Source organism: Amphiura filiformis, chromosome 3, assembly GCF_039555335.1.
Source record: "Amphiura filiformis chromosome 3, Afil_fr2py, whole genome shotgun sequence".
NCBI classification, from domain to species: Eukaryota; Metazoa; Echinodermata; class Ophiuroidea; order Amphilepidida; family Amphiuridae; genus Amphiura; species Amphiura filiformis.
Window position 1 is genome coordinate 2,865,416 of NC_092630.1, and position 26,469 is coordinate 2,891,884.

Genomic DNA, 26,469 nt, shown 5'->3' on the forward strand with positions numbered 1-26,469 from the left:
ATGCATTGGTTTTCCATGCATTTATAATATGTGATAGATGAAGATGTAAACACAAGTTAATGGTTTGCATATAAAAGGATAACAAACTAATTTTTTCGTAATTTTTTTCCTTTTTTTTTTTTCAAATTATCTGTGAATAATCCTAACCCTTCAGAATAGGTCCAGTGGTTCTTCAAAGTTGCAAAATACTTCTAAAAAATGTTAAAAATAAATAAAAAATTTTTTGAAGTTTTGACAGTAATACTTTGAAATTTTAAGTTGTGTTTTTTGTGAAAAAGGATGTAAATTTTTATAGAAAACTGTTCCAAAATAAGGCTCAGATTGCACGAGAGAGCATCTAAACCCTGGACCCCTGCCGTTAGGATTTCAAGCTTGCTTCAAGGCTCGTGATGTTCGCTTACGCATACATAGGCCTATTTCAGTTATTTCACAGAAAATTTTCAGCACTTGTCATTAAGTTCCCAGACAGCAGAAAATTTTCTGGAGGCCTGGCTCCGCACCCCCCCTGCGTACGGGCCTGGTTGTACAAATAAACTACTGGTACATTGATGTACTGGATATAACACTAGGAGATGAGTGCATTTGAATTGGGAAAGAATCTAGTTGCATTCGCTCCCTCGCAGCTGAAGAATCATCAGCGTTGTTACCAACAGCGACTCTGAAAAATACAATGCGAAATTGGAATATTAATTATAATGATTGCTACATTTTCATTACTTTCAAAATCTAGACTACCTTTAGGCTTTTGCACACTGGTGTGTGATCACATTTGTGTTATATTATGATGGTTAGGAACTTGGGGTTATGGAATGGAGTTTGGGTTTTGTTAGGCTGCAAAAGAAATATCTTGTTATTGACCAACGCTATTAATGAATATGGACCATTGTTGGAAGCTGCTCGAACTTTAAGAAAGGCTTGAAAAGCTATCATTTTATCTCATACATTTTATGACATAAGGGAGTATTGCAGAATGCAGATGATTTAAATTATTGAAATAATTTAGTATTTTTTAAGTTGAACATATTCTTACCTATTGGTAAGTGAGTCTCGGATCAACTTGTCCCAAAATTTGACCACCAGATGTATCTGCCGGCTGGTAATGACTCTGCTGAGGTATAACTGCAATTGGCTGATTTGTACCACCCTGAAGAATCCTATGAAGAAGGGATGAAGCCCCATTATTACTTTGACCACCCTGATGATTACCAAGAGGAAGAGGTATTTGAGCAGGTGTTTCTGGGAACGACATATCTACCACTTTCAGTACAAGTCCTTGCGTTTGTGGTTGAAACATTACGTGTTGACTTGGTTCTCTAGTGCTTAAATCGACATGCTGCCTCTCGACTTGTTCCACTGGTTGATTTATATGTGCCACAAGATTTCCTGTATTCAAGTCCTGATTTGTTTCTTGGTTTTGTTGTGTTTCTTTCCGATGTGCATCAGTTTGTTGTGAAATATGACGAATTGTCTCACCACTATCTTTATCGGCTCTTCTACGTTTTCTAAGTGGAGGGCGCTCAAGAGATGTACTTTTCAATACAGAAGGTTCTTTGGCTCTTTTCTCCATTCTCTGCACTCGTTCCTCTTTCTGCGCTCCAGCTCTCAAGAAGGCAACAAGATCTTCCATTTTCTTTGTAGCTTCTGCAATGACCGTTGGATTGGTGACCTTCTTACTGAGTGACATGATTTTTTTAGCTAATAATCTATACCTCGTAGTCTGGTTAGTCTTTGGGAATGCTAATTTATTGGATGCACACATTGAAGCAGCCAAGGAGCTGGATTGTTTGGCAATTTCTGCACGATCTTTAGGAGGAAGTCTGCCTTTCCTGAAAAACAAAAACAAAAAAGTGTTTATAAGTTTTTGTAGCTGTGCAAAATTTCCATCAAAATCAAAATAACAGTCCATACCATATTAAAACTGTTTTTACACTATCGACAACAGTAAAACACATAATAACAGACCTGCCTAATAGAAGGACTGTCCCTCTTTCACAGTTTTCCAAAGTGAAAAAGAGGGACAGTCCTTCTTTCGGAAAATTTCTTTTTTGATGGTAGTCTTTTTTCATTGCCTCCAACCCTTCCCTAACTTTTAAGATCTTGTCAGCCTTAAAAACCATAACAACTTTTTGTGGCAATTTGACTCAAAATGTGTTGATTTTGGCCCCAATAATTCATGGCACTGCCACTGCCAATTATTCAATTTTGAGCTTTTATACAAAAGGTCCACCATTTTGGGCCCCTGGGGTGACAATCCAATAGAGGCTGTCAGCCTTTCGCCATCTTGTGGGTACAAATGTTCTGTGTGTTCATGTGTCGGACACTACGCACAGGGCGCAGCTGTTATCACGCAACAATGCGGTGATTTTGCTGTTCACGCATGGAGATCGAACGACTATCGCAGCGTGTACCCACAAGATGGCGGCATATGACGTCACGCTGACGGCCTCTATATGACAACTTTCCTAGAGTGTTACATAATGTGGGCTATATAGAATCCATGTTCTCCCTCTCAAGTTCCTTGGATACCTACCTAGCTGCCATTATATGATTACGAATATCTTTCTTAGTTGGATAGAAGCGCCTGTTGCTTGCTGACGGAGGCGTCTGGTAACGAAATAACTCTTCTTTCACAAATCTTTCCAAGTGAAGTTGAACATCTCTGGTAGTATGAATCCCCTGTCTTACAAGCCAGTAGATGTTGTCAATTACTTGTGGATCTACTCGCTGAGTTTCACCTGATGCCTGTGGACAAATCATGAACACATGAAGATATTATAATAATATAGAGGCCCTGCATGAAATTATCGATTGGCTCCAAACAAAGGATTTGAGCCGGTGTCCTTCACCGTAGGCATGGCGGAGTGCAGTCCATTCAATCAAATGTTGTCATCAACCTATTTGATCGTAGTGCAGGGTTATGTGTGTGAGACGAACTGTCACGGTAGATTGCAATCATGCTTTTGTTGAATGCATTTGAGTAGTCCGCCATATTTACGGGATGATTCGTCACATGCAAGGATTTTATAAAAGGGATGCTGTTGTGGTTATTTAAACGTATGTCTACGGTTTCTACTTCTAGCAGAGAAGAACGTCGGTTGTTTACATTTTGAGAGTGCACAGCATAAACACAGAAGTGTGGTTCTGATTGGCTGGTTCGATTGTTTGACAATCATAACAACAGACCGATAATGTGAATGGATGATTACGCATCAAAACGTTGGTGAGCGCATGCGCAGAGTGGGGATCTTAAAGGGAACACAAAGTATGTCGCTCATTAACAGGGCGCACATGTCAATCTGAGCAAGGGACTGTCATTCTTCTCTGAAACCGAGTGTAAACATCCCATACTTATGTACTGAAAAGTTCAGACGCAAAATGCAATATTATCCAAATGCTGCCCTGTGTACTTTTGAGTAATTTAGTTTTATGCAATGAGATTATAATTTATTATTAGGCTAATGGAACTCGATTGTTAGTTTCCTATTGACCGCCCGCGTCACCTTTTCAATTTGACCAAAACTTTCATTATTTTCATTAAAAAGTCAATTATCTGAAAATTGAGATGGAAATAATCAAAATTGATACTTTCAAAATGGCTGACATCACCTGTTGATCATAATGAGCAGTTTTTCTTAGTTGTAGGGGTAGAGGATGTAGTAAATAATGGAAATTTAAGGATTACCTCATGTTTCTAGTGATTACAAAAATTGCCAATTTCTTTTCATTTTAATAAAACAAATTCAAATCTTTTCTCAATCTGTTGCAAAATGTCTGTAAAGATGATCTAAGCATTAATACCTGTTTTGAGATGGTATTTCATCAACAATATACTTTGGTACTGGTGGGGTACCTAAATTTGGAGAAAGCTGTTCATAAAATCATTGATTTTGTTGACATAATGGATAATGAAAAGAGACCGAATAATGAATAATGAAATAGCGACCTCGTCCTTTCTTTCAAACATCCAATCGGAAACTAATAATCGAGTTCCATTGGCCTTATAGTTATTACTACTATTCAGGAGATATAGATTTACATTTATCAATAGCAATATTGGGTAGATGTCTCATGTAAAAAAGACCATCACGATATGTTAATTAGGATTAGGGGTTAGGGTTATGTTAATTAGGGTCATGGTTAGGTGGGCCTATTATCATATCGTGATTGTCTTGAATTAGACATTTACCCAATATTGATAAATATGACCCAAGGCAGCAGCACATTGCATAGATCCCATTTTGCACTTCAACTTTTCATACATTCTCACCTCCCCTACTACATGGTTTTTATGCTCGCCAGGATGCGGTAGGAACACATATATTCTGCGTTCTCCTTTCACTGTACCAGCTCGAATCTCTTTAGATAACATCTTTCTGGCAGTTTTGACATCTGGTCTGAGCTGCAGGAATATAATTAATAATAGAACATAACAGGTGTTTTTATTTGTTTGTTTGCGATACAGTACCGATACCAGTGGCGTACCGTGGCCGCCCCAACCCCGGGGGGCTGAAGAAGAAACAATTTTGCCGTCCCTTCCTTAACAGCCCGAAAAGGTTGACCTAATTTTTTTCACGGTCGTTTGAAAAGTGAAGAGCAAAAAAAAAAAAAAAAAAAGAAGAATTTTAGGCGCTTAGCGTCCCAAAAGCAAACTTTTTCAAAATTTTTATGCTTTTTCAATTTTTGGCGCCTTTCTTCTTTGCTAATTCGTTTTGCCGCCCCTGTTTTTGCCGCCACTCCTTCTTCCGCCGCCCCTTCGTTTTTGCCGCCCCCTGCTTTGACCCCGGGGGGCTGGCGCCAAAGCCCCCCCCCCAAAATACGCGCATGGATACATCCCTACTCCAAGATCTTCCCACCCAGGGCTCATAACTATGGCATGCATATTTCTTTGGTGCTATTTCCAAGCAGACTTTGACAATATTCTTTTTTTCTCCTTTGTTAGGTCGGTAAATAGTTACCTAAAAGGCCAATCACTCTGCTGACCTTACGACCTACAAGACCGAAGTGATGATCTTGATCTATGAAGTGGGTTATATTTGCTGTTCTTTGAAAATGTGCACAGTTCTTGACTTGACAATGTCAGCAGGGAGTTTCAATGTTAACTTTATTTCTTTGGGAATACAAAAACACATTTCAACTAAACCTTGGCCACATATCATATTTTTTTCCTTTGGCGATATTAAAACTTCCCAAAATGATTTTACAACCATCAAGTTTTTAACATTGTATGCTGTTGTAAGACGGAACCACATGACACCCACGTACAGTGTCATCGCCCCGATATCTTCATGGCAGAAATCACCATGGTAGGTTGAATCCACTGCCACGCATGGTCATTTTGTTCTGACCTGTTTAATAGTTTTGAGACGCATAATGGGCCGAAGGACATCTGACTTACGCCATAGGTCATCTACTTTTAGACTACCTCCACGATTGGCCTATACACTGCGCTATATAGTTCGGCACATATAAAATAAGAATTATTGTCAGTTTTTGAGTTCAAGTCGCAAGCTTCTTTCTCAAGACGCAAGCTAACAACTATCATATCTGTTCAACACATATTCAAGTGCAAGGAACCACATCTGGCTTCTTTAGACAAAATCATTTACGGGAGATATTCATCATTTTCTACCCCGGTATCCAAAGATTTTCGCCTGAATATCAAAATCGTGCATAGCACATTCACGTATGTATCGATCCCGGTATTGATTTTAGTATCTCTGCTGTACCAAGTAATTATTAGCCAGGCGATGTCGGTGTGCACCGTAATGTGACCTGCTCCCATGAAACACTTGGAAATCACAAGTGGTAGTTTCAAGAACCCTGTCTGCTCATGAGTTGGTGTTCTTTTACTGATGCGCACACAGTGGTGTAACCAGTGGGGAGCCGGGGACAAGCTGCCCCCCCCGGACACAAAAAAACTGGGAAGAAAAGCAAAAATTGGGAAGGGAGAAAAGGGGAAGAAGAGAAAAAGAGGGAAGAAAAAAGAGGGAAGAGAAAGGGAGAAGAAAAAAGGGGAAAGAAAAGAAAAAAGGGAAAGTAAGAGGGAAGAAGAGAAAGGGGAAAGAAGAAAGGAAAAGAGGGAAGAAAAAAGGGGAAGGGAGAAGAGAAAAGTGAAAGAAAGAGGGGAGAAGATCTATACATTCATTGTGAAATTTGTACTATGAAACACTGACTTTTAGCTTCTAATACGCCCCCTTGACCCCCGTCGGGGCTTTGCCCCTGGACCCCACCAGGAGCCCTAAGGCGGGCCTCTGGACCCCACCTGTTTAACACTTCGCGGCAAGCTCGCACATAAATACTACAACTTTTGATCAGAAATTGGGAAATTTTTCAATCTTGCGCCCCCACCGGAAGGTCAGGTCAGGTTACGCCCCTGTGCGCACATGTACAAGACAGTAGTATGGGCCATTCTACAAGCCAAGTGATATGTCCCTTGTGAATGGGGCACAACATGAACAATGGTACATTCACAAAGGACATACTACTGCCTGGATTGTACAGGTGCAGGACACTGCGCATCAAACAAACAACATCGACTCATCTCAGCCTCCCGAAATCTCCAAACTATTAACCTGTGACTATACACTTGTGGGAGCAAGTCACATAATGTGTTAAAACAACACCCATATCAAAAGGATGCACTTTTCGGCTTCTACATGTATCTTTTTTTACATAATAGCTAGGAATAAATACCTGACTTATCTCAAGTGGAGGTCACTTCAAATCATACCCAAACCACATACTTTAGGAATGTTCTAGCTACCATACTTGGGGATGATTTGAAGTGATCTCCACTTGAGATTTAGTCTGGTATTTGTTCCTAATTAATTACCGTATTGGTCCGAGTATAGTCCCACCCGTTTTTTAGGTGAAATTTTTTCACAATTGGGGGGTGGGATTATACTTGAATTTAAAAAAAAAGTTATTTATTTTTTCGGTTTTGGAGTGTCCCTGGACCTAGACCTATAATGCTAGGATCATTCATGGTTGACCTAATAAAAAATAAAAAAATTGCACTATGTTTTGTGTTTTTAATATGAAAATTGATAATTTGTTTTCATGTCATACTCTATTAATGATATCAAAATGCATTCAAATTCAATTCAATTTTTTTTTTTTTTTTTTACAATTTCTGGAATTTTTAGAAAAATGGGGGTGGGACTTAACTCGAACGTGGGACCATACGGTATGTACAATAGACACATGTAGCAGCCGAAAAGTGCACATATAACAAAATCTGGACACAGCTGACCGTGTACCAGTTGAAACCTCACTTGCTATGAATTTCTGTCGTGAAAACCTCTTGACTCAATCATATTTACCTTTTTCTTTGGGAATACTAAAACATCTTTCATCCATACTTTGGCTAAGCATCCAACCTTTTTGGTTTTTGTTGCTTTGTTCCTTCTCTTCACTATGATATTTCCTGTCTCAATGGCTTCCTATAAAATATCAAAAAGTATCAGTTTCATGTATAAAAATCAAAATCATTTTCAAATCAATTTGGGCACTACAACATTCAATATATCATTTGCTTCACATTTTGAATTTACATAAGGCAAAAAAAAAAGGTTTGTCTCAAAGCTTGCGCGCGTTTGTAAAATCGCACGATTTGACAAAAAAGAAATGCGGAATTTTTTTTTATTTCCAGAAAAAATTGGCGAAAATCAGACTTTTTTTATCAAAATACCATGAAAAAAGTCGCATTTGTTTTTAAATTTCTTGTGAGCTTTGAGACAAACCTTTTTTTTTGGCCTAATATGCTGTTGCACCACAGTATGACCCTTTCTTTGTTTCATTCCTCACAAGTGGGGTGACCGATAGCATTTTTGTCATTATTATTTTGGGCAGCGGGAGGCAGATGTATAAATCCTAAATTTGCACAAATTAAGGATTCATTCATGAATCAAAATGGATTAGCATGTGCTGTCACCAGGGTCTTAGCTAGAAATTGAGGGTTGCCCGTCATTTGAATAAAATTGCCTGTCCTAATTTGACCTTTAAAACATTTACCAGACATCTATATAGGGTTCAAAGAGTTCAAATATGTGCTAATATGGCCTTACTACAAACTGGGTCTACTAAAAAGGGCAATTAGCTTCTCAAAACATACAATTTATAATATAGCATCTGTCAAAGGCATTAATTTTGCCCGTCCCAGGAGCAAACTGGCCATCTAAAATGACGGCCAGACGGGTGGCTAGCTAAGACCCTGGCTGTCACACAATCTCAAGCTCATACAGTTATCAAACTACCACAGTCTGATGGTCAATTATCTATAAATGGTCAATATCTATGCATAAGGGAGCAGTCCTTATTTACGCCAGGGGGAATGCAAATTATTTTGTGAGCAAGAGAGGGGGAAAAATCCAAATTTTTTTGTCAGGAAATAAAATTGAAAATCCCCCATTCCCCCTTGTGTAAATAGTGACCGGTCCTTGAGAGTACATGACTTACATTTCTTTTTCTCTTAAAGTTCACATGATAATCCCGGCCATGCTGACATTCAAACCACTTGGTTCCTAGAAGGAGGAAGGGCGTGTCTTTGATAGGCAGTCTATTCTCGGATGCTGAAATACTATCTTTGCATTGTTTTCTATCTTCAAACCGAACACGGTGCTGGTATTTCAAGCAATCTGTAATTAAAACAAATTTCATTTAAGTGGATATGAATGCAGTAATGCAGGGGGCAATGATGAAATTATGTAGAAGTGAAAACTATTATCTACTTACTCCCCTTTCTCTATCTCTCTCTCTCTCGCTATTTATCTACATGTATAGATGAGTTGACTTCTGATGTCAATGCCTGACAGTATGCACATGCATCATCACAATTTCCATTGATTTTGCCTGGCAGTATGCGCGCGCATCATATTTTGTTCAGGGCTTGTGTTTTTAAAACTCCCGCCATAAGGCTTTTGAACAGTGTAGTGGTTGCATGGGGTTCACTCAAGCATATCAATATACCAGTCCCTTGCCATTGTTGATAAACATTGAGGTCAACTCAGATACATATGTCTCTTTTCTTGTATTGATACTCTCTCTGCATGTATAAATGTTGAAAACTGAAAATTCAGTAAAATAAGAATGAGTTTTGAGCTCTGTTGACCCAACTCAAAAGCAATTTACCCAGATCATCAGATTATAACATTGCAAGTATGGTTTAAATACTGTTTTTGCTTTTTGAACATTATAATTTCTAGAAAAACCAAATTGATGTAAAATACCAATTCCATTCCATTTATGCCTCCAAATGAGAGGGGTTGACGAAAGAGACAAGAGGCAGACACCCTCCACAAATACATTACAATAGATTGGTCTTACAATAATACATGTTTGTACAGTCGCCTGTAGAATCAATACGCTCAAATTCTAAATAATGTTTTTGTGGAGGGTGTCTACCTTACACCTCTTTCGTCAAAAAAACCTTGTTAATATGTTTGTACATCGAATTCTATAGAACAATTATGTTATATTTATAGCTAGTACCACACAATTTTGAAATATGCTGTACATGTACATGTACATGCCTCCTTGAAAGTATTTTCTCTAAATCGTTGTAGGCCTACCTAAGTCTTTGCCAAAATCCTGCACTGTCCGCACTTGAACAAACTTTGATGTTGTATGTACCTCATATGACCTCATAACATCATATGCATCTTCCACTGTATGTACAAACCCAACCAAGCTATTGGATGCTGATGTTGGGGATGAGGCTACTGACTCCCCATCTGTACTGGCAGCAACTCCTGCATTGCAAAGTGCCACGCCCATGGGGCGTTGCCAGGAGGGATATGAGTAGATGAACTACTGGTTACCGGGGGAATAGATGAGGAGGCTGTAGTGTGATCCATCAGGGATATTTGTTGATCATCAGTTTGTATAGTTTGAGCCTCAACACCTGCAAAACAAAAACATAAATTTAGCCAGAGGTAGCTCAATCTTCTTCATAATATAGCTCAATATTCTTCACTCCAATTTCCACTGAGGATAGGAAATAGGCCTACTGTATGCAGGCTAGTCCGAATAATCAGACCCAGAACAAAATATTAATTTCTGACATGATCCTGTATGCAGGCATGATGTTTTGGACTACATATTACCCTTCTGATGCCCTTCTCACAATATATGTAGGCCATGTGTCTTTAACTCACCACCCAAAAATGGGGTACGTGGTATCTGACTTTATTGCATCACTTTAACTTAGTTTGCATTTAACTCTAGAACAAAATTTAAAAGCTTTTTTTTTTTTTCAATCATCTGAAAGAAAGTTGGTTTCTAGCAAAAAGGAAATATCTCCCAAACTACACCCCTGGAACATTTATTGATATTCACTACCCTGGAGGTTTTTTGTGTGTGTCGATTACATATTTGCATATCTGCCTTCAAAACAAAGTTATATAGCCCAAATTCCCAAAAATGGGGGAAATTTCATTTGAACCATACTTCGGAGGGGTCTCTTCTTGGAAACTAACAATTATATTCCAACTTTTTGGAGATTGTATGATAATATAAATGGCTTTTGAGTGTGATACAAAAATATTTTCTATTGAACAATATATTCTATTATATAAGCCAGTTGATATTATTATTTAACTCCGACTGATTTGACTAAACTTTAATAATTAGAGAGGGCGCGGCCTATCTGCTGTGTCCTGGCAGAACATCAGTCAATATGAGACATTAAATATTAAATGCGAGGATCCAGAGGATACATGCCTGAGAAAATATATAATAATTAAAGAAATGGAGCTCAGACAAACTGGCATTATAATAAAGGAGAGAACAAATCAGAACCGTTCGGATCTTAGCTAGAAATTGAGGGTTGCCCGTCATTTCAACAAAATTGCCTGTCCTAATTTGACCTTTAAAATATTTACAGATATCTATAGCCCATTGGGGGTTCAGAGAGTTCAAATATGTGCTGATATGGCCTTGTTCTACAAATTGGGTCTATTAAAAAGGTCAATTACGGTAGCTTCTCAAAACATACAATTTATAATAGCATCTGTCAAAGGCATTAATTTTGCCTGTCCCATGAGCAAACTGGCCATCTAAAATGACGGCCAGACGGGTGGCTAGCTAAGACCCTGGCGTGCACTAACATATCATTACATGTTCAATTCGCCGGCAGATCCGCCATGAGCTGTTGTGGTGTGTGGTGGTGAACTGAACGACATGTATTAAATCGTTAGTGCACGCTGGTTCGAATCCGAATGGTTCTGATTTTTCTCTCCTTTATTTTAATGCCAGTTTGTCTGACCTCCATTTCTTTAAACTTTAAATACCCTATATTATACAAATATTGACTACTACATGTATGAGGGGCATGGTTAAAATTATAGGCCTGCGGACGCGGTAATCTCAAAACCGAGAAGATGCCCCTCATTATAGGCCCGCGGTGATCTCAAAACCATGACTATGCCCCGAGGCGTTTGAGATCACCGCAGGCCTATAATTTTAACCATGCCCCGAATAAAAAGCAGTCAATATTTGTTTTATATACCAAATCTTAAGATTCAAGATTGTCATCTGTTTGGTTAAAAGCATCGATTTTGGGAAGAGAAATAATTAATTATTAATAGTTTCAATGCGAACGGCACACTAGATTACAATTTGCGATTTCCGCGTAATTATATAGCACGCAAAAACATAAACGTGTGCATTTTATGTTGGGAACAAAGCACACGCAGAACTATGCCTGGGGAATAGTTACTTTTGCGGGCATGCCATCATAGTCAAAACTATGCCCGCGCTTTTAACCAATCAGATGGTAGGTATATAATAAAAAATACTGTACACGGGTGATTACAAGTTGCAACATGAAAACACAAGTGCCCACATACATAACATGACAATGTCAACATGTGATGTCCCGAGCCGCGAGGCCGAGATCATGATTTCAATTTTAATTTCTTGTTTTGATGCATACCTGACACTAAATCTGCTAAAGCTGCCTCTACTTGTGTCTGGGTGCTATCCATCAGCAACTGCTGTTGTTGTTGCTGTATCAAAGCATGATGACCTTGTACCTGTTGTTGAAAGTGTTGATTGGACATATCAGTGTCAGTGCCAGTGCTTGCTGCTGCTGGGTTTGTTAAGCTTATCGAATTATCACCCGATGCCTGTTCTGGCATCACAGAAACAACTACTACATCGCTTGCCATTAAGCCTTAAACTGGGGATTCCTGTAGTGCAGTGCCAGTGCGGGACGGAAAGGATAAAAAAGTCAGGACACCTTCAGCTTCAGAGTTCAGATTTCCAGCCAATATCTTTAATTTGACAATTTCACTGAAAAAAATCGCGTCCACCCACTGCTGGTGGCGCGGCCGTGACCTCTGTGACCTGTGCAGATCTTGTACCATCTCTTTAACAGATCAAATCTCGTAACTCTACAACAGCTGTCTATGGAATAAAATACTACGGCAAAGGATTAGATAAAGAGGTTGCACACTAATTGATAGTGCCGTGTGCAAAGGTCTTTAAGAAAGAAAAATATGATGGATGAAGACTCTGAAGCGATTCTTTTTCCACATCAAAAATGCTTTCAATGGACTCTAATGCATTAAAAACAATGCATTCTTGGTGGAGAAACATGTTCTTAATTGATCGATCAAATCTTCAGTGATTATTTTTGCTGCAATTTGGTGAAATGGCATCGAATTCCATCTCGGCCCTGCGGTCGATGGGCTCTGTCATTGTTTGTTATCTTGTTATGTTCAATGTACTATTCAGTCATTTCGTTTATTCAGAGTCGTCTTCCAAAAATGATCGAGGAGAGCGGAAAGCTTCTAGTAGGAACTTTAATTCTTTCAACCTTAATAACATACAACAAGATCTTGTTGATTCAGCCAGTATGGGGTTCAAACAAGTTGATAATTCGCAGCTACAGCGCGGCAAAAACTCAAGAAATACATCATCAATAGATTCACAACTCGACAGGAATTTGTTAAAAGAAGCAGAATTGCTGTCTAGAAAACTGAACTCAGTTGTAAATAATGAGCTAGGATATGAAGCTATGCAGGTAGGTGTTTATTTTTAATTGTAGGAAATGCTAAAAACTTGCTAAAAAAAGTAAAGAATATTGAATATACCGTAAATCAAATTAATTTGCCAATCGAGCGATGTCATCTCATGAATTTGTCACGATAGATGTCGACATGGTCGATGTTGAGAACTCAAGCTTCAAGGCTAGCTTTGAATTTGCACCCAATAGTTTTGTTAATGTTTATTGTTATGCATTCAATTCTACAGATAAATTAGGTAATTCTTGACCAAGCTCGAACACTTGGAAATGCTCCGAGCTTGGAACGCTAGACTATAATCAAATTAAGTATTTCTTGGCCAATTAAATCGAACACTGCTGTGCGCGGTGCGTCCATGTAGTGTACTAAGCGTGTACACAGTGTAAGGCGCGTGTATACTTTCTTCTGTACCACCCTATATTTGTGTGTGTTTATCGCAGAGCCACACTAGCGTTCACAGACACAGTGTTCCAGTTTGCAGAAATACTTAATTTGAGTGTCTCCGCGATACACTTGCGCACATGTACATAATACAAATGTAGAGTGGTACTGACGAAAGTTGCATTGCGTACCCGTACATGTATGCGCTTAGACTGCATGGACGCAACAGGCCTAGGAACGTTCGAGCTTGGGCCAAGAATTACTTTATTTACCTGCAGGCTATGTATAGATTCAAGGCAAGGGGGACTTTGATGAAAATGGGCTAGAAAGAGGGCAGACAGCATCCACATCCCAGTGGGTTGGGGAAGAGGGGACAAGACTTCTCACAGGGGGTGAGCAGGCGGTATAGGACATGACATGTGATGTTGAGGCTGGCAAAAATAGTGTTCAAAATAGATGGTTAGCAGTTATAAATTGAAGAACAACATACATGTATTTACAGTGGGGTACTTTGTCGTACCCCAACGGTTTTAGAGTACTTTAAGGTGGCTGTGTACTCTCAGATATGCATGTAGTAAAAGTGCAATAACTTTGTAATTATTCAGCATAAGATATATAAAAGTATACATTTTATGAAGGCAAGACATCAATAAATCTTAATATAAATACAGATTTGGGGTAAAAACAACAATTATGAAGAAAATCACAAAAAGTGAGTTTTTGGCAATATTTGTTAGGTACATCATAACAAAAAACACTCTTTCCAAAATATTTTATTTTGTTTTTAGCTCAATCTTGAGGCTCCATTCCAAAAACGTTTTTTTATTTTTTGATATTGGCCTTATTTTTGAGATATTGACCATATAAGGCATCAAATTGAAACTTTTTAAAATTCACAAACGCCTATTTGCACAAAATGATGCCTAAAATCATAAATAGACCAAAATATAAAAAAATGAGAAAACCGTTTCTTGAGTCGATCATGCTTTTTACGATGATCATATTTGCTTACCTATAGATGCTGTATTTATTGAGTTATCGTGTACCTAAATCGTCATTTTACCGAGAAAATGAACATTGAAATAATGGCCGTTGAAGTTTAAAGTGGTCACATTATGCACTTTCATCGAATCTTACAGGAGAATGCGGCAGTTTTCGTTTTTCTACCTTATATAACGTGAACATCGGGTAAATCCACAGCCCCTTGAGAAGTTTGAGCGAAATCCATTCATAACTTGATATTTAAATCGGGGAAAGAACTTGAAAAACCCACATTTTATCAGCTAAAACGGAGCCATTTGACCGCTAGGTTTTGTGAAATCAGTGCTTCCGCAGTGCTTCCATAAGATGCGCCGATGTAGATAAGCGCTAGTGTATGCGTAGCGTATTTGTGCGTTAACAAATTGCGCGATACGCAACGCGATGCGTTGTTGCGCGCGTGTACCCTGCTGGTACAACAAAGATTTTCTTTCCTTTTCAATTTCAAATACGAGTGGAATAGTGAAATAAAATCCTTAAAATATTGCAGTTGGAGTTTACAAATCTGGATTTTCATTCCTTGTATTTATAAAAAACATAACAAAGTACAAACTTATCAAAAAAACTCAATTTTGCGAGAGAAACCATGTCTAGAGTACACAGCCGCGTTAAGGGGGTACTATAATACCCCTACCCAATTTTGCGCCTATTTTTGCATTTTTCTCACAAATTATAGCGCATTGGTGACAAGTAAGATATGTATGTATGTATATTATAGGGGCAAGGACTACAACTACTGCACTGGAAATTTTATTTCAGCACAGACAACAGTTGTGGAGTTATAGTCAAAATGAGGGAAAACCAATATTTTATCAATAAATCAATAACTACTTGCCTTAAAGGGGCATTTCGTGATCCACAGCCTCATCCCCCACTTTTCTCAAAAAAGTTGAGATTTTTATATCACTGGAAACCTCTGGCTACATAATGTTTATGTACAAAATATTTCTTGCAGATTAATTCGTTTAGCAAAGATATCGTGAAATTTGAATTTCGTTCTGGTGCACCAGAACGAAATTACAACGCATTGTCTATGGAGCAGTGTAATACACATAATCATGCATAACTCATGAACGCATAAAATCGGAATCAACTGAACTTTTGGGAATAGGTTTTTTTCGTGGATATCTAATGAAAAATGACATAAATAGAGGATGCTAGGATCACAAAATACTCCTTTAAGGGCTGGGGTATGAACGTTTGGACAGTATTTATTTTGGGACATTAGAGCACATCAGACATATCGAATTGCATTCTAAATACTGAAGAAAGTCATTCTGATATCAAATAATTTTGATTTTGGAAATTCGCAATTTAATACACATTTTATGGCAAATCATTAAAATTGATATTTTTATATTTAACAGTACTCAAGTAAACTTTACAAATCTGATGATTTATACTTAATGTGTATGTAGGTGGGATGAAAAGCCGACGATCAATTGAAAATTTTGACCTTTCGTATTGAAGATATGGATTTTTTTTCCTAAAACACCAAAAAAAGAGTTGAGATGGAATGACCCAGAAGTCCACTTTCATTTCTAATGCAGCCAGCATATATCTTGATAAAGGGCAGGTCTATTGCAAAAACAAGTTCATCTCTATTCGAAGAGAATAATTATTACATTACAAGTTGACACTTGTTGCAATTTTTTAATGCATATTTCTCCTGAAAAAGTGTGTGGGTAAAGTTCAGCCTCGACGTGTTCTTCCCCGCTTGAAGCGCACGTGTTTCTCCCCGTTTGGCTGATGACGAGGTTAATGGAGCGGACACTATATCATGCTCTCATCATAAAATCAAAATCACTTTGACAAGTTTGACATTAGCAACAATGAGTTGTACTATAATTTTACAGCGTGGTAAATAAGGCGGGCCCATAGCCCATGAAAATCAATGCGGGCCCGACGAAAATGTGCCATGAGGGCCTGACTGGCCCATGAAAAAAATAAGTTAGGCACCGGAGTTTCGCGCGATTTAAAACGGCAAAATGCGCGGCCGGTTTTTTATAAAGCACGAAAAACCGAAAATTCAAGTCAAAAAGCGCGAAAATGCGTTTTCCAGACAGATTTTTGTGCGTCCATCTGAAATTCACGATTATGACGATACACACGTACCCCGGGTCTACACCTCATCAAATGTTGATTGTTAAAAAAAAATAAAAGTGCATTTTCGTCGTGATATTCCATCTCCGTTCGCTATGATAATTTTTCTCATTTCTGTGTCAGTTTTGGTCCAAACGTGGTCAAAAACAGGTGCAAAAACATGAGCAAAGTCTGTCAATCTTGAGCAATTTTCGTTCAGTACTTTCACTTCCGCATTTTTTTTTTAAATTAACGTGTTGTTGATGCTACAAAAACTAAAACACGCGCTACCACAAATAATACGAAAAAGGGGTTATCATTTGGATTTTGTCTTTAAAATTTGCTTTTATTCATCGTAACAATAATACTAATAAAGGAAACCTATATTATTTATGAGAAAATAGACTTAAAATATTAAAAATTGAATATTGTCAGGTTGTGATAAATAATTAAATAAACATTAACCGCACGTTAGCGTCACGTGCTTGGTTGTAAACAAATCAATTGGGACTTCCCGAGGCCAGCGATCGTTCGGAAAGCATGCAAAAAGTGCACGATTTCCTGACGTTGCATTTACAAATATTGCAGAATTTACTTCAATTCCCAGCAGGTGGGTCAAAATTTTGGGCTTTTATTATCTTAAAAATATAAAAGTATAAAAATTTAAGCCTGTTATGTTGTAAAAAGGTTATTATTGGTGAATTTACAATGTACCGTACATTGAAAAGTAGAGTGTTTGGCAAAATTCTCAAAATTCACGATGGACCACCAAAATCGCGATGGACCCCCAAAATCGTGATTTTTTTGCGCGATCGCGCGAAACTCCAATGCCTAAAATAAGTAAATAAATAAATTTAATCTTACTGAAAAACGGGACTGAAAATGCAAAAAATCTTCCAAGACATCGTCCATACTACACTAATTCATAATGGAGATTCATTTTAAATGCTGATTTTTTCAAAAAATGTGTTTATTTTCCACTCTCAATTTATTCGGGCTCGCAAGAGTTTGTGAGGGCCCCTAAAGATTCAAGAACAAGGGCCCATTGTCATTTTTGCCTATTTACCATCACAATGCTGCATAACAATATGCAGACTATTGTTCTCACTTCGGAAACAAAGCCCACACAGTATTGTTACTATGCGTTTGCTTTGTAATGTTTCATCCAACTGAAACTATAATAACTACATGAGTTTGTGGACTTAACACGGTTTATATGCTAGTCTCCAATGAAATTCTAAGCTCAAATTATGTATTTATTTTTTAGACCTAATATTTCTCATGAAATTGATATATATACACATGAATTGTAATATCACAATTTACTAATATATAAAAGAAGAAGCGGCTGATTTTATCCATATGTTTAAAAACCATTAAATTTGTAATACTTAAGTCGGAGGTTTTTTCTGTGATCAACAACAGTACCGGGGTATACGTTCTGTCCATTGAGAGCGTTTATAGTCCCTTTTCTCAAAGCGGGCACATCTCATTTCATGACGTCGCCTTTTTTCTAGGCCAAATCTGTCTCGTTCGAAGGAACTCACCGCTTAAGTTGGTTTTTGCAGACTATCAATTTTAAACGTCTTATATAAACAAAAAAGGAGTCATTTTCATTGTCCTCATAATATTAGCTTGCCAATGATATGATGTTGTTTTTGCAATAGACCTGCCCTTTAAATAAAATTTTATTATTGCATTATTTTGATTCCATTACAGAAATCATTCGACTCATTGGGTTATTTGGACAGAAGGCAGGATGACAATGAGTTAGTAAAGCAGGTAAGTCATAGGGGGATTGCCCCTTCACAACAGGGGTAGCACTAACTTGTGCCATGGAGTCATGTAGGTGCATTCTTTTAGCTTTTGGGGCACAAAATTACCACTTAGAGGTTGTTAAAGGGTAATTTCTCACCTTTTGTTTGAAAACTTAGCGCTACACGACTGGTGGATTTTGTAATGTCAGAGAGGCCTGGCAGAGAGGGCTTGTCATGGTTTTTTAATTAAGTTCCCCCCCTGCCAATACACCCCTTTTTGAAAAAGGCAGAGGTGCCATTATATGATGATGGCCCCCTGTTCACATTTCATCACATTTGAGTTTTAGATGCAGGAGGCACTTTTAGTGCCTCCTTGGGCATGCAAATCCCCATTTGCACATCCCTGATCATCTGGTAACCAGTGGAATATATTTCCTTATTATTTATACAGAATTTCAGGCTGAAATATGTTGTTTCACTTAGTACTTATTTGCATACTGCAATGTATAGTGACATGCAGGTTATGGACCCTGAGTCTACATTCTTCTTGTCTTTCATGACATAGGTTTTCAGATAACAGAAAGTGTGTATGGCCTAACAATCAGATCAGGATGTATTGTATTGATATGATTGGCATAAAATGTTAAATCTTCTATTGGAGTACATGGTGTTGTGAATAAAAAGTCCTACTTATAAAAAGTTGTTTCTAATCTCAGATCATTTTTTCCCTCTTAACTCTTTCATGAACAGCTGTCATCAAAGTTAAAATTGAAAGTGAAGAAATTTCTTTCAATTTTGAGTTTCAACAAAGGGGTGGTAGAAAACTTGTACCGAGTCACACAAGTGACACAACGGGTCATTGATCACTGCTAGACAGGAGTGCTGTGCTCTGCCGCAGGATGCATTTGAGTAAGTAAAATCTGGTATAATAAAAGCTTTTAGGTGTGCCTGACTCTGCTTGATCGACCACTGACGACCAGAATAAGATGTCATCATTTCATGATTGATCACTTTACATTCAAATCCTGAGGATCTGCATGTAACTAGGTATAATATGCTATGATAGTATCATTGTATTATGTTCAAGTTTTTTTTAGCATAGCATCCAGGCCTTTTATTAAGAATGCCTGGAATAGCTCCTGGTACTATAGTTTGTAGTGTAAAATATTGGACACACCAGGAGCCAAAACTTGGCAACCATGGGGTAAAAAAAGCGCGGGTGCCTGCTTCATAAGCCTTGATAGCATCCACACCCAAATGCATGCATCTCATCATGTTCAACCACAATTTCTTTTACAGATATGATGCTTCATTTTATGCTAATATTTCACGGGACACTGCCTGTGATAGGAATACACCAAAGTTAACACCCACCGCATTCAATCCGGTCAGAAATTTAACACAAGGTAAGATCTATCAGGCCTAGAAATCCGTGGAAGAGCGGGCAAATCCATTTGGATTCCCGCAAATTTAGGATTGCCTCAATTTATATGCCTCACGTTGCCCAAAACAATTATTTTAAAAAATACTGCCCTCTATCAGTTTGAATCAGTCAGTCACCAATTCCGCTTTGGTGACAGAAAGATTCACGCAAACGAATAACTGTTTTTGCTGTTAAAATGCCCTCTCAAATCACGGTTGATGTTTTACAAGAATCTTTGCGCAAATTGATTAGCGTCTGATTTTTGAGCCTGTCTATGTCTTGTTTGGGGTGTGCGGGGGTATATCCACCTGTGTTTGGTCATGTGTGTGGGGGTGTGCATGTATACCTGTAAGAGAGCAATTGACAAATAGTATGTGTCTTTATGTGTGCACTCACATCAAAATTATGGAGTTTATTTCTGCAGTTAGTGCAATCCAGAAATAACCGCCACGTTACATAATAACTTTGATGGGGAATAGCTGAATAAATTGCAAGCTCCCCAAAACTAAAGTAAGCTACAATTAAATGTAGTATATTGTTTCTACTCTCCAAGTTCAAAATTTCCAATCACAAAATTCCCATTTTAATCTCAAAGTCATATTTTCTACTTGTTGTATTAAAAAAGCCCCTTAATAATAATATTTTAACTGTTTCTTTGTTTCAGTGTTCAAACGTCACTTATTACGTTATCCAAACATCAAATGGCAGTACTTTAGTTCAGAGGAGGGAACACACGCCATCTTTCCTGGTACATCTTTTACGTATGCCAAAAACTGGTCTTGCGCACATCAGTGGGATTGCAGAAACCAGTAAGTAAAATGAAATAGACAAGTACTTAATGACATTTTTTTAAGACAATGAAGTATTACAATCACGGAAATATGATACAGCCTTTTGTGGGTTTTAATAACAATTGCATGAAAAACTAAGGATATAAACTCCTATTATTCAAATAATTTGTGATATATATGAATTGTAATGTTGTTTTGATTCAGTTACAAATAAACATGCATGGTTATAGCATTTAAAATATAATCTTTCTTTTGCACATGAAGTGCATGTACGATTTGTCTATCCGCAAAATCAATTAAGTATCAATTCTACTAATATAAAAAGATGTTGAGGCAGTAATCTTAAAAGTGCAAACAAAAAGGAAAAAGAAGCATTTGATGTACATTGTTTTCACTTTTGTTATGATTTCAGGCAATTATATGCCAGCACAGTCAGACCGCAAGCCAAAAATGTTGTGATTGTGGTAGACCGTGGGTCAGCAGTAAGTGATATGATGTTAAACATAGCCAAAGAAGCAGCTCAAGAAGCTATGTCTGCATTGTCACCTTCAGACAAGGTAAGGACAACAAATGTATCCCACCTCCCCCACCCCACTGTCACCCACCCATTGTCACCCACCCCATGATTAAGTCATGAACATTGTGATAGTTGTAGATCAAGGGTGAGCTGTTGGTGATAAATGATGTTAATTAAACAAAACAGCAGCAGTTGCAGCACTCTCAGCTTCAAATTAGTTGATTGCAAAACTTTTCCTCTCTGCAAGTTCTGCTATCCCCCTCCCAGATAACATAAGAACGGGGTTGTAGTTAATGGTGAACAGTGGCGCCCATCCCTTGCTCTTGCAACCCACTACTAATACCAGTGAACAGACACAAAATGTATCATAATAATGCCAACTAGCACCATAAGTGTTTTGCTGATTCTGTTAATTAATTTCCCATAATTTTCAAAATATCTGTTCCAATGCCATATTGAGTATATTATATGACGAACTTTCATTTCCTGTACAAGATATCTGTGCTTGTAATCATTGAATAGTTGTTGATTTATTATTATTTATATTGATTTATTGTTTACAGGTTGCGGTACTCAGTGCAGGCTCAACTGTTCAGACCTGTCTTACAGATACATGCTTCAGTGATTTCATGGCATCAGCAACTCCTCAAACCAAAGAACAACTGAAACAGTTCCTTCAAGGAATCAAATCGGAACAAAGTAAGATTGCACAACAAATGTTTACTTCCTTGACATTTGTGTTTAACAACTTTGTTGACTTGTTTTGTTCTCTGCGTGGTTCAGACGTGCCCATTTCCCAAATTAGTTCAGAATTAGTTCAAACAATTCTGATTTCCAAATTTTTATTTTTTATTTTTTGTATTATTATTATTTGTTCATACATTTGTTTAGAAAAAATCATTTAAAAAAATCATTTACAGCTTCAAAATTCATGGTAATAGTCAAAAAGTGTGGTTCAAAATAGAATTAATTATGTTTACAAGATCTGGATGTGCTCTGTTCATTGAGGTACTTTTTGTCACAATCAAGCCATGTTGCATTAGATAGCAAATCAGTACAGAAAATTGAAATGGAAGAAATGCATTGTGGGAAGTGTAAGATCTTCTCTGTGACACACCATAGAAACCATGTGATACTAACTGTTATGTTTGGTTTTTAATTCTTAACAGGTGCCACCAATCATACCCAAGCATTAATCAAAGCCTTTGATGTCCTTGCCAAATCAACAACTCTGCAAACGTACAATCGATCCATGACAGGTAGGATTACCAACAATGTCTTTCTGCTCTTGATTTGATCATCTTGAATGAGATTTCAAAAACTTTTTTTATTTTTTGATGAAGAGGGTGATGATATTAAATTGATAATGAGGATGATGATAATGAGGAGGATGATAATGATGAGGAAAAAACATTGGTTAATTTATTAAAGAGTCTAACTTCAACAAAACAACCATTTTCGCTCACCCTGAATGTTTTTGCTCGCTAGCTGGACTAGCATCTTCAGTAGATGGTAATGCTGTAATACTATCTGGTCTACAATTCAGGATATTCCTTTTTTATGATGACATTATATGATTGACAGAATGACATCATAGAAAAGGTTAAGATTTTACATCAACCTCCCTGTGCATCAGTAGGTTATCCCAAATATGATCTAGAATCTTTGGGAGTTTCTTTTTGTCTATATTACGAACATCCACTCGTAAACATTGGTAAAGAAAGATATCATTCTGGGATCCTATTTTTTCAACCTTACTACAATTGTAGTAAGATGAAGTGCTTGTGTGTACCCACACCAGTTTAATCTGAAATGTATTTCTTTGTATCCAACAGATTCAGTAATTGTGTACATCAGTGCAGGGGACACAAGAAGTCCTAGTGACGCCAAATCTGCAGTGAATGCGGTCATAGCACAAAACAGAAAGATGCTCAACAGAGCCATCATCATGACGTATCCTCTAGTGCAAGGTAATTTAACCACTCGCATTATTTATAAGTTGTCTAACACTTTATCTATTGAGCTCAATCGACTGCTTTTGCAAGATGGAAAGTGCAAAGGTAATACCTGGTCTTCGAAAAGGGGAGATGCCTAATGCAATCTCCTCCATAGATGACCTGTAAATATTACAACTCATCAGGAATTCCTGTGATTTTACTTTTCGGTCACAATATTGGAAGTTCTAACCAAGCTTGCCCAATACTTTGCATGTATGCAAGTGCTGGGAAGATACCAACCATGTGCAAAATTCAAGTATAAAGCATTGTTTTTATCAAGTTCACCATCATTGAAACACTGATTTATGATCTGTTTATCCCACCTCAATATTACCCACAAAGCAGTCTGTATTATTGAAGTCACTTATGTTATCTGCTTGCCTATCATGGCACAGAGGTATGCGTAGAAAAAAGCACAAGACCTCACTAATACCGAGTATTACCAAACTATTATTGTCTTAATTTTATCATGCTTTTTATAGAGGGAAGGACTGGTTTGGAGGAGTTGACCTTCTTACATGATCTAGCAGAACAAGATAATGGAACATATTTCCAGTATAACAACATCCCTGATTTGCCACCTAGGCAGGTAAGAAGCACGCTACCACAGTTGAAGATTGGCTAGGTTTTATTCAGCTGGATTACAATGTTATGCATTTTCTGTTCAGGGTCATAATTGCTATAAATTTATTGCATTGGCCCTTATACATTTACAGAGGTATTTTGCGGCTTAATAGGGACCCATAGATATTAAATCTGAACCAATTTGAGAATGAATATAGACTCCCAAAGGTCATTGGCTTAATCAGCTACTCGGGTCTAAGTACACATTTGCTCAGATACACCTTTGTTGTCTTACTGTTTTTGGAATTTTTCAGATTTTCCAAATAATTTCACTCTTGCACCTGCATCAAAAATGAGAAAACTGGAAAAACTAAATTGCTTGTGAACAAGATTAATATTCAACATCCAAACACAAAATGTAAAGGGGAAATAACGGAATAATATTAGGGGTTTTCAAAGAGCATTTTTTGAAGTAATGAGGTTCACTTAACATTATATCGTAATCATTGTTTTCCTGTTACAGAAAGGACAAATGACCGTTCTAAATCAAATGAGCAATTTGCCATCTACAGTAGGGAGATTTTACTCAATTTTGCCTCATGACTCAGTATCCAAACCTATATTCTCCCTACCACACATCGACCAAACTGGAGGAGGTAAGCAACAACAGACTTTCTTTTGTAATAATATATACAATCATGATAATATACAATAAAGATTCGCCTAATGGCACTATGGGCTCCCTTGACATGAGTGGAATTTTAGGCACAACCTAAAAGTGCCCTCCCATAAAATTCCCACCAGCAAATAAGGACACAGAACCTTAATTCTTGTTTGGATTTTAGAGGAGGGGGCTCTTTAGTTGCACATGAGATTTACCCCAAGACAAAGGAGCCCAAGTGTACCATTAGGCAAAATTGTGCGGTATATCACCCCAAGTCATATAAACGCTTTCTTTGGCGGGCCAGCGAATGACCTGTGGCTACCCGTGGCGATCTTGTGCGTGGCACCCGAGGGGTCTAAGATTGGAATTCTGGGATGCCAAGTAACTTTGTTCATCTTCTCCTTTCTTTCCATCCAATTAGAGGTTAATAACTGCGATCGGTTATTTGGAGGGCATTGTGAAAATCTAAACATTTTGCCTTTGGAACCGAGGAATATCCCGAGGCGAGCCCGAGGATATTCCGAGGTCCAAAGCAAAATGTTTAGATTTTTCACAATGCCCGATATATTACCGATGCAAAGTTATTAACCTCATTCATAACCGTCACTTTAATCTCTTCACCTTACAAAATAACACACAATTTTGCTCAAAAGTTTATAAAAATAGATGATTTTTACATCTTCCCTTGCCAAAAATCGATCAGGCTCAAACAGAACGACCAATAACAAAAGTGCGTATCACAATCTGTGCAAATATGGTAGCGCGCAATCCAAATACTGCAGCCAGCGCCACAAGCAGTTTGTTGGATGCACAATACGCGCATTACACAGAAGTCAATTGTGTGCGACATTGGAACAATTACGCATTTTGCGGTCAATTGTGAGATATTAATGACCTCGATTTGCGTTCGCGTGCGCAAATAATAAAATATGATTGGATCGCACGCATCGCGTTTATTAATGAGGTTATGAATAGCAAAATAACCCACTTTAAGCGTTAGGGTTAAAAGAATTATAAAGCGGAAAACAAAGTTGAGAGAAAACATGCTTCAATTTAGTGACTGTTATAGTTTAAACAATATCATCAGGTGGAATCTTGTCACATGTAGTGTCGTAATGGGTAATAATAAAATGTTGAGCTGAAAATGAATTCTGGTTCAGATCTTCAGTTTCAAACCATGTATCAAACAATACAGAGAGATGCTGTGATGAAATAGCTTAACTTAAACCATCTTTCGGGTCTGAGATTACCCTGCTGAGTAAAAAGCTATTCTGAGGCATTGTTAGTAAGAGGTTAATATTAAGTGAAGTGACTAAATTTGCATATGTAGTGTTGATAATTATTTGTTTTGTTTTTTCTCTAATTGGGTGTGATCAGTCTATTGTTACCATTTTCCTTTGTTTTCAATTTGTAGGTCTAATAATGAGCATCACCCAGACTTGCATCATAAATGATCAAGTAATAGGTATTGTTGGTCTTGATATCAGCATGGCCGATTTGCTAGAAGATATTACCTACTTTGAGAAAGGGGAACAATCATATGCATTCCTTATCAACAACCAAGGTAAGCATGGAGTTGTCTTAGTATTTATAGAGTGCAGACTGCCATCTTTTATGTTGTCCTGTGTAACTTTTTTTGTTGAAATATTTCCTGCTGAATCTGTGAAAAAAAATCATATTTCAGCCATGCCTGATTTCCTACTTTTTGTTACTCTAATTTCCACATATTTATCAATTTTCAGCCCATTTAGAGGCTTTATAACCCAAATTTGTTTGCTTTTTCAGATTTTTCCTGCAAAGTTGCTTCAAGCAACTGGTATCCCTGCATATTTACCTACTTTAAAGCGTTACTATGAGAAATTAGAAGTTTGAAAATATTGGATATTTCGATATAAATCTAGATACATTTTCCAAATTGATTATGTAAAATTTTTACCAAGCACAGGGTGCTCTGTTTAGGAACTTTCCTTACTGAGGATAATTGTAAAGAGCACAATAATTCATACTTGCATGCATATATACGTAGATATGCCAATATGTAAAATTTCACACATTTTACAAGTAGTCTCAAAGCAAGCTTAATTTTCATCGTAAATTTACTTTGTCTTCACCTTCTTCTTACTGTGAACACCAACTGGTGCTGTGATGAAATAGCTGAACTTAACCATCTTTCGGGGCTGAGAATCCCCTGCTGAGTAAAAAGCTTTTCTGATGCATGTTGGGTAAAAAT

The 26,469-nt window shown here is 37.5% G+C and overlaps 2 protein-coding genes across 2 annotated transcripts in view; one reads left to right on the forward strand and one right to left on the reverse strand.

The window, feature by feature from the left end:
- Nucleotides 1–523: 523 nt before the first annotated feature.
- On the reverse strand, nt 524–12,349 carry LOC140147872 (uncharacterized). Its single transcript, XM_072169649.1, has 8 exons — nt 11,933–12,349; nt 9,570–9,901; nt 8,458–8,636; nt 7,323–7,442; nt 4,268–4,399; nt 2,531–2,742; nt 1,031–1,826; nt 524–658 (listed from the first exon to the last, which is right to left on the reverse strand). Exons 2-7 carry the CDS (start codon nt 9,772–9,774, stop codon nt 1,031–1,033), a joined length of 1,644 nt encoding a protein of 547 aa, XP_072025750.1. The 5' UTR covers nt 9,775–9,901; nt 11,933–12,349; the 3' UTR covers nt 524–658.
- A 342-nt stretch (nt 12,350–12,691) lies between these two features.
- Nucleotides 12,692–26,469, forward strand: part of LOC140147870 (VWFA and cache domain-containing protein 1-like) — a 37,255-nt gene continuing 23,477 nt past the window's right edge. Inside the window, 13 exon segments of the mRNA XM_072169648.1 lie at nt 12,692–13,024; nt 18,246–18,308; nt 19,034–19,120; nt 19,122–19,192; nt 19,583–19,689; nt 20,371–20,515; nt 20,910–21,054; nt 21,578–21,713; nt 22,184–22,273; nt 22,850–22,984; nt 23,494–23,600; nt 24,099–24,231; nt 25,654–25,803. Coding sequence (XP_072025749.1) covers nt 12,716–13,024; nt 18,246–18,308; nt 19,034–19,120; nt 19,122–19,192; nt 19,583–19,689; nt 20,371–20,515; nt 20,910–21,054; nt 21,578–21,713; nt 22,184–22,273; nt 22,850–22,984; nt 23,494–23,600; nt 24,099–24,231; nt 25,654–25,803 — 1,678 coding nt within the window. The 5' untranslated portion in view covers nt 12,692–12,715.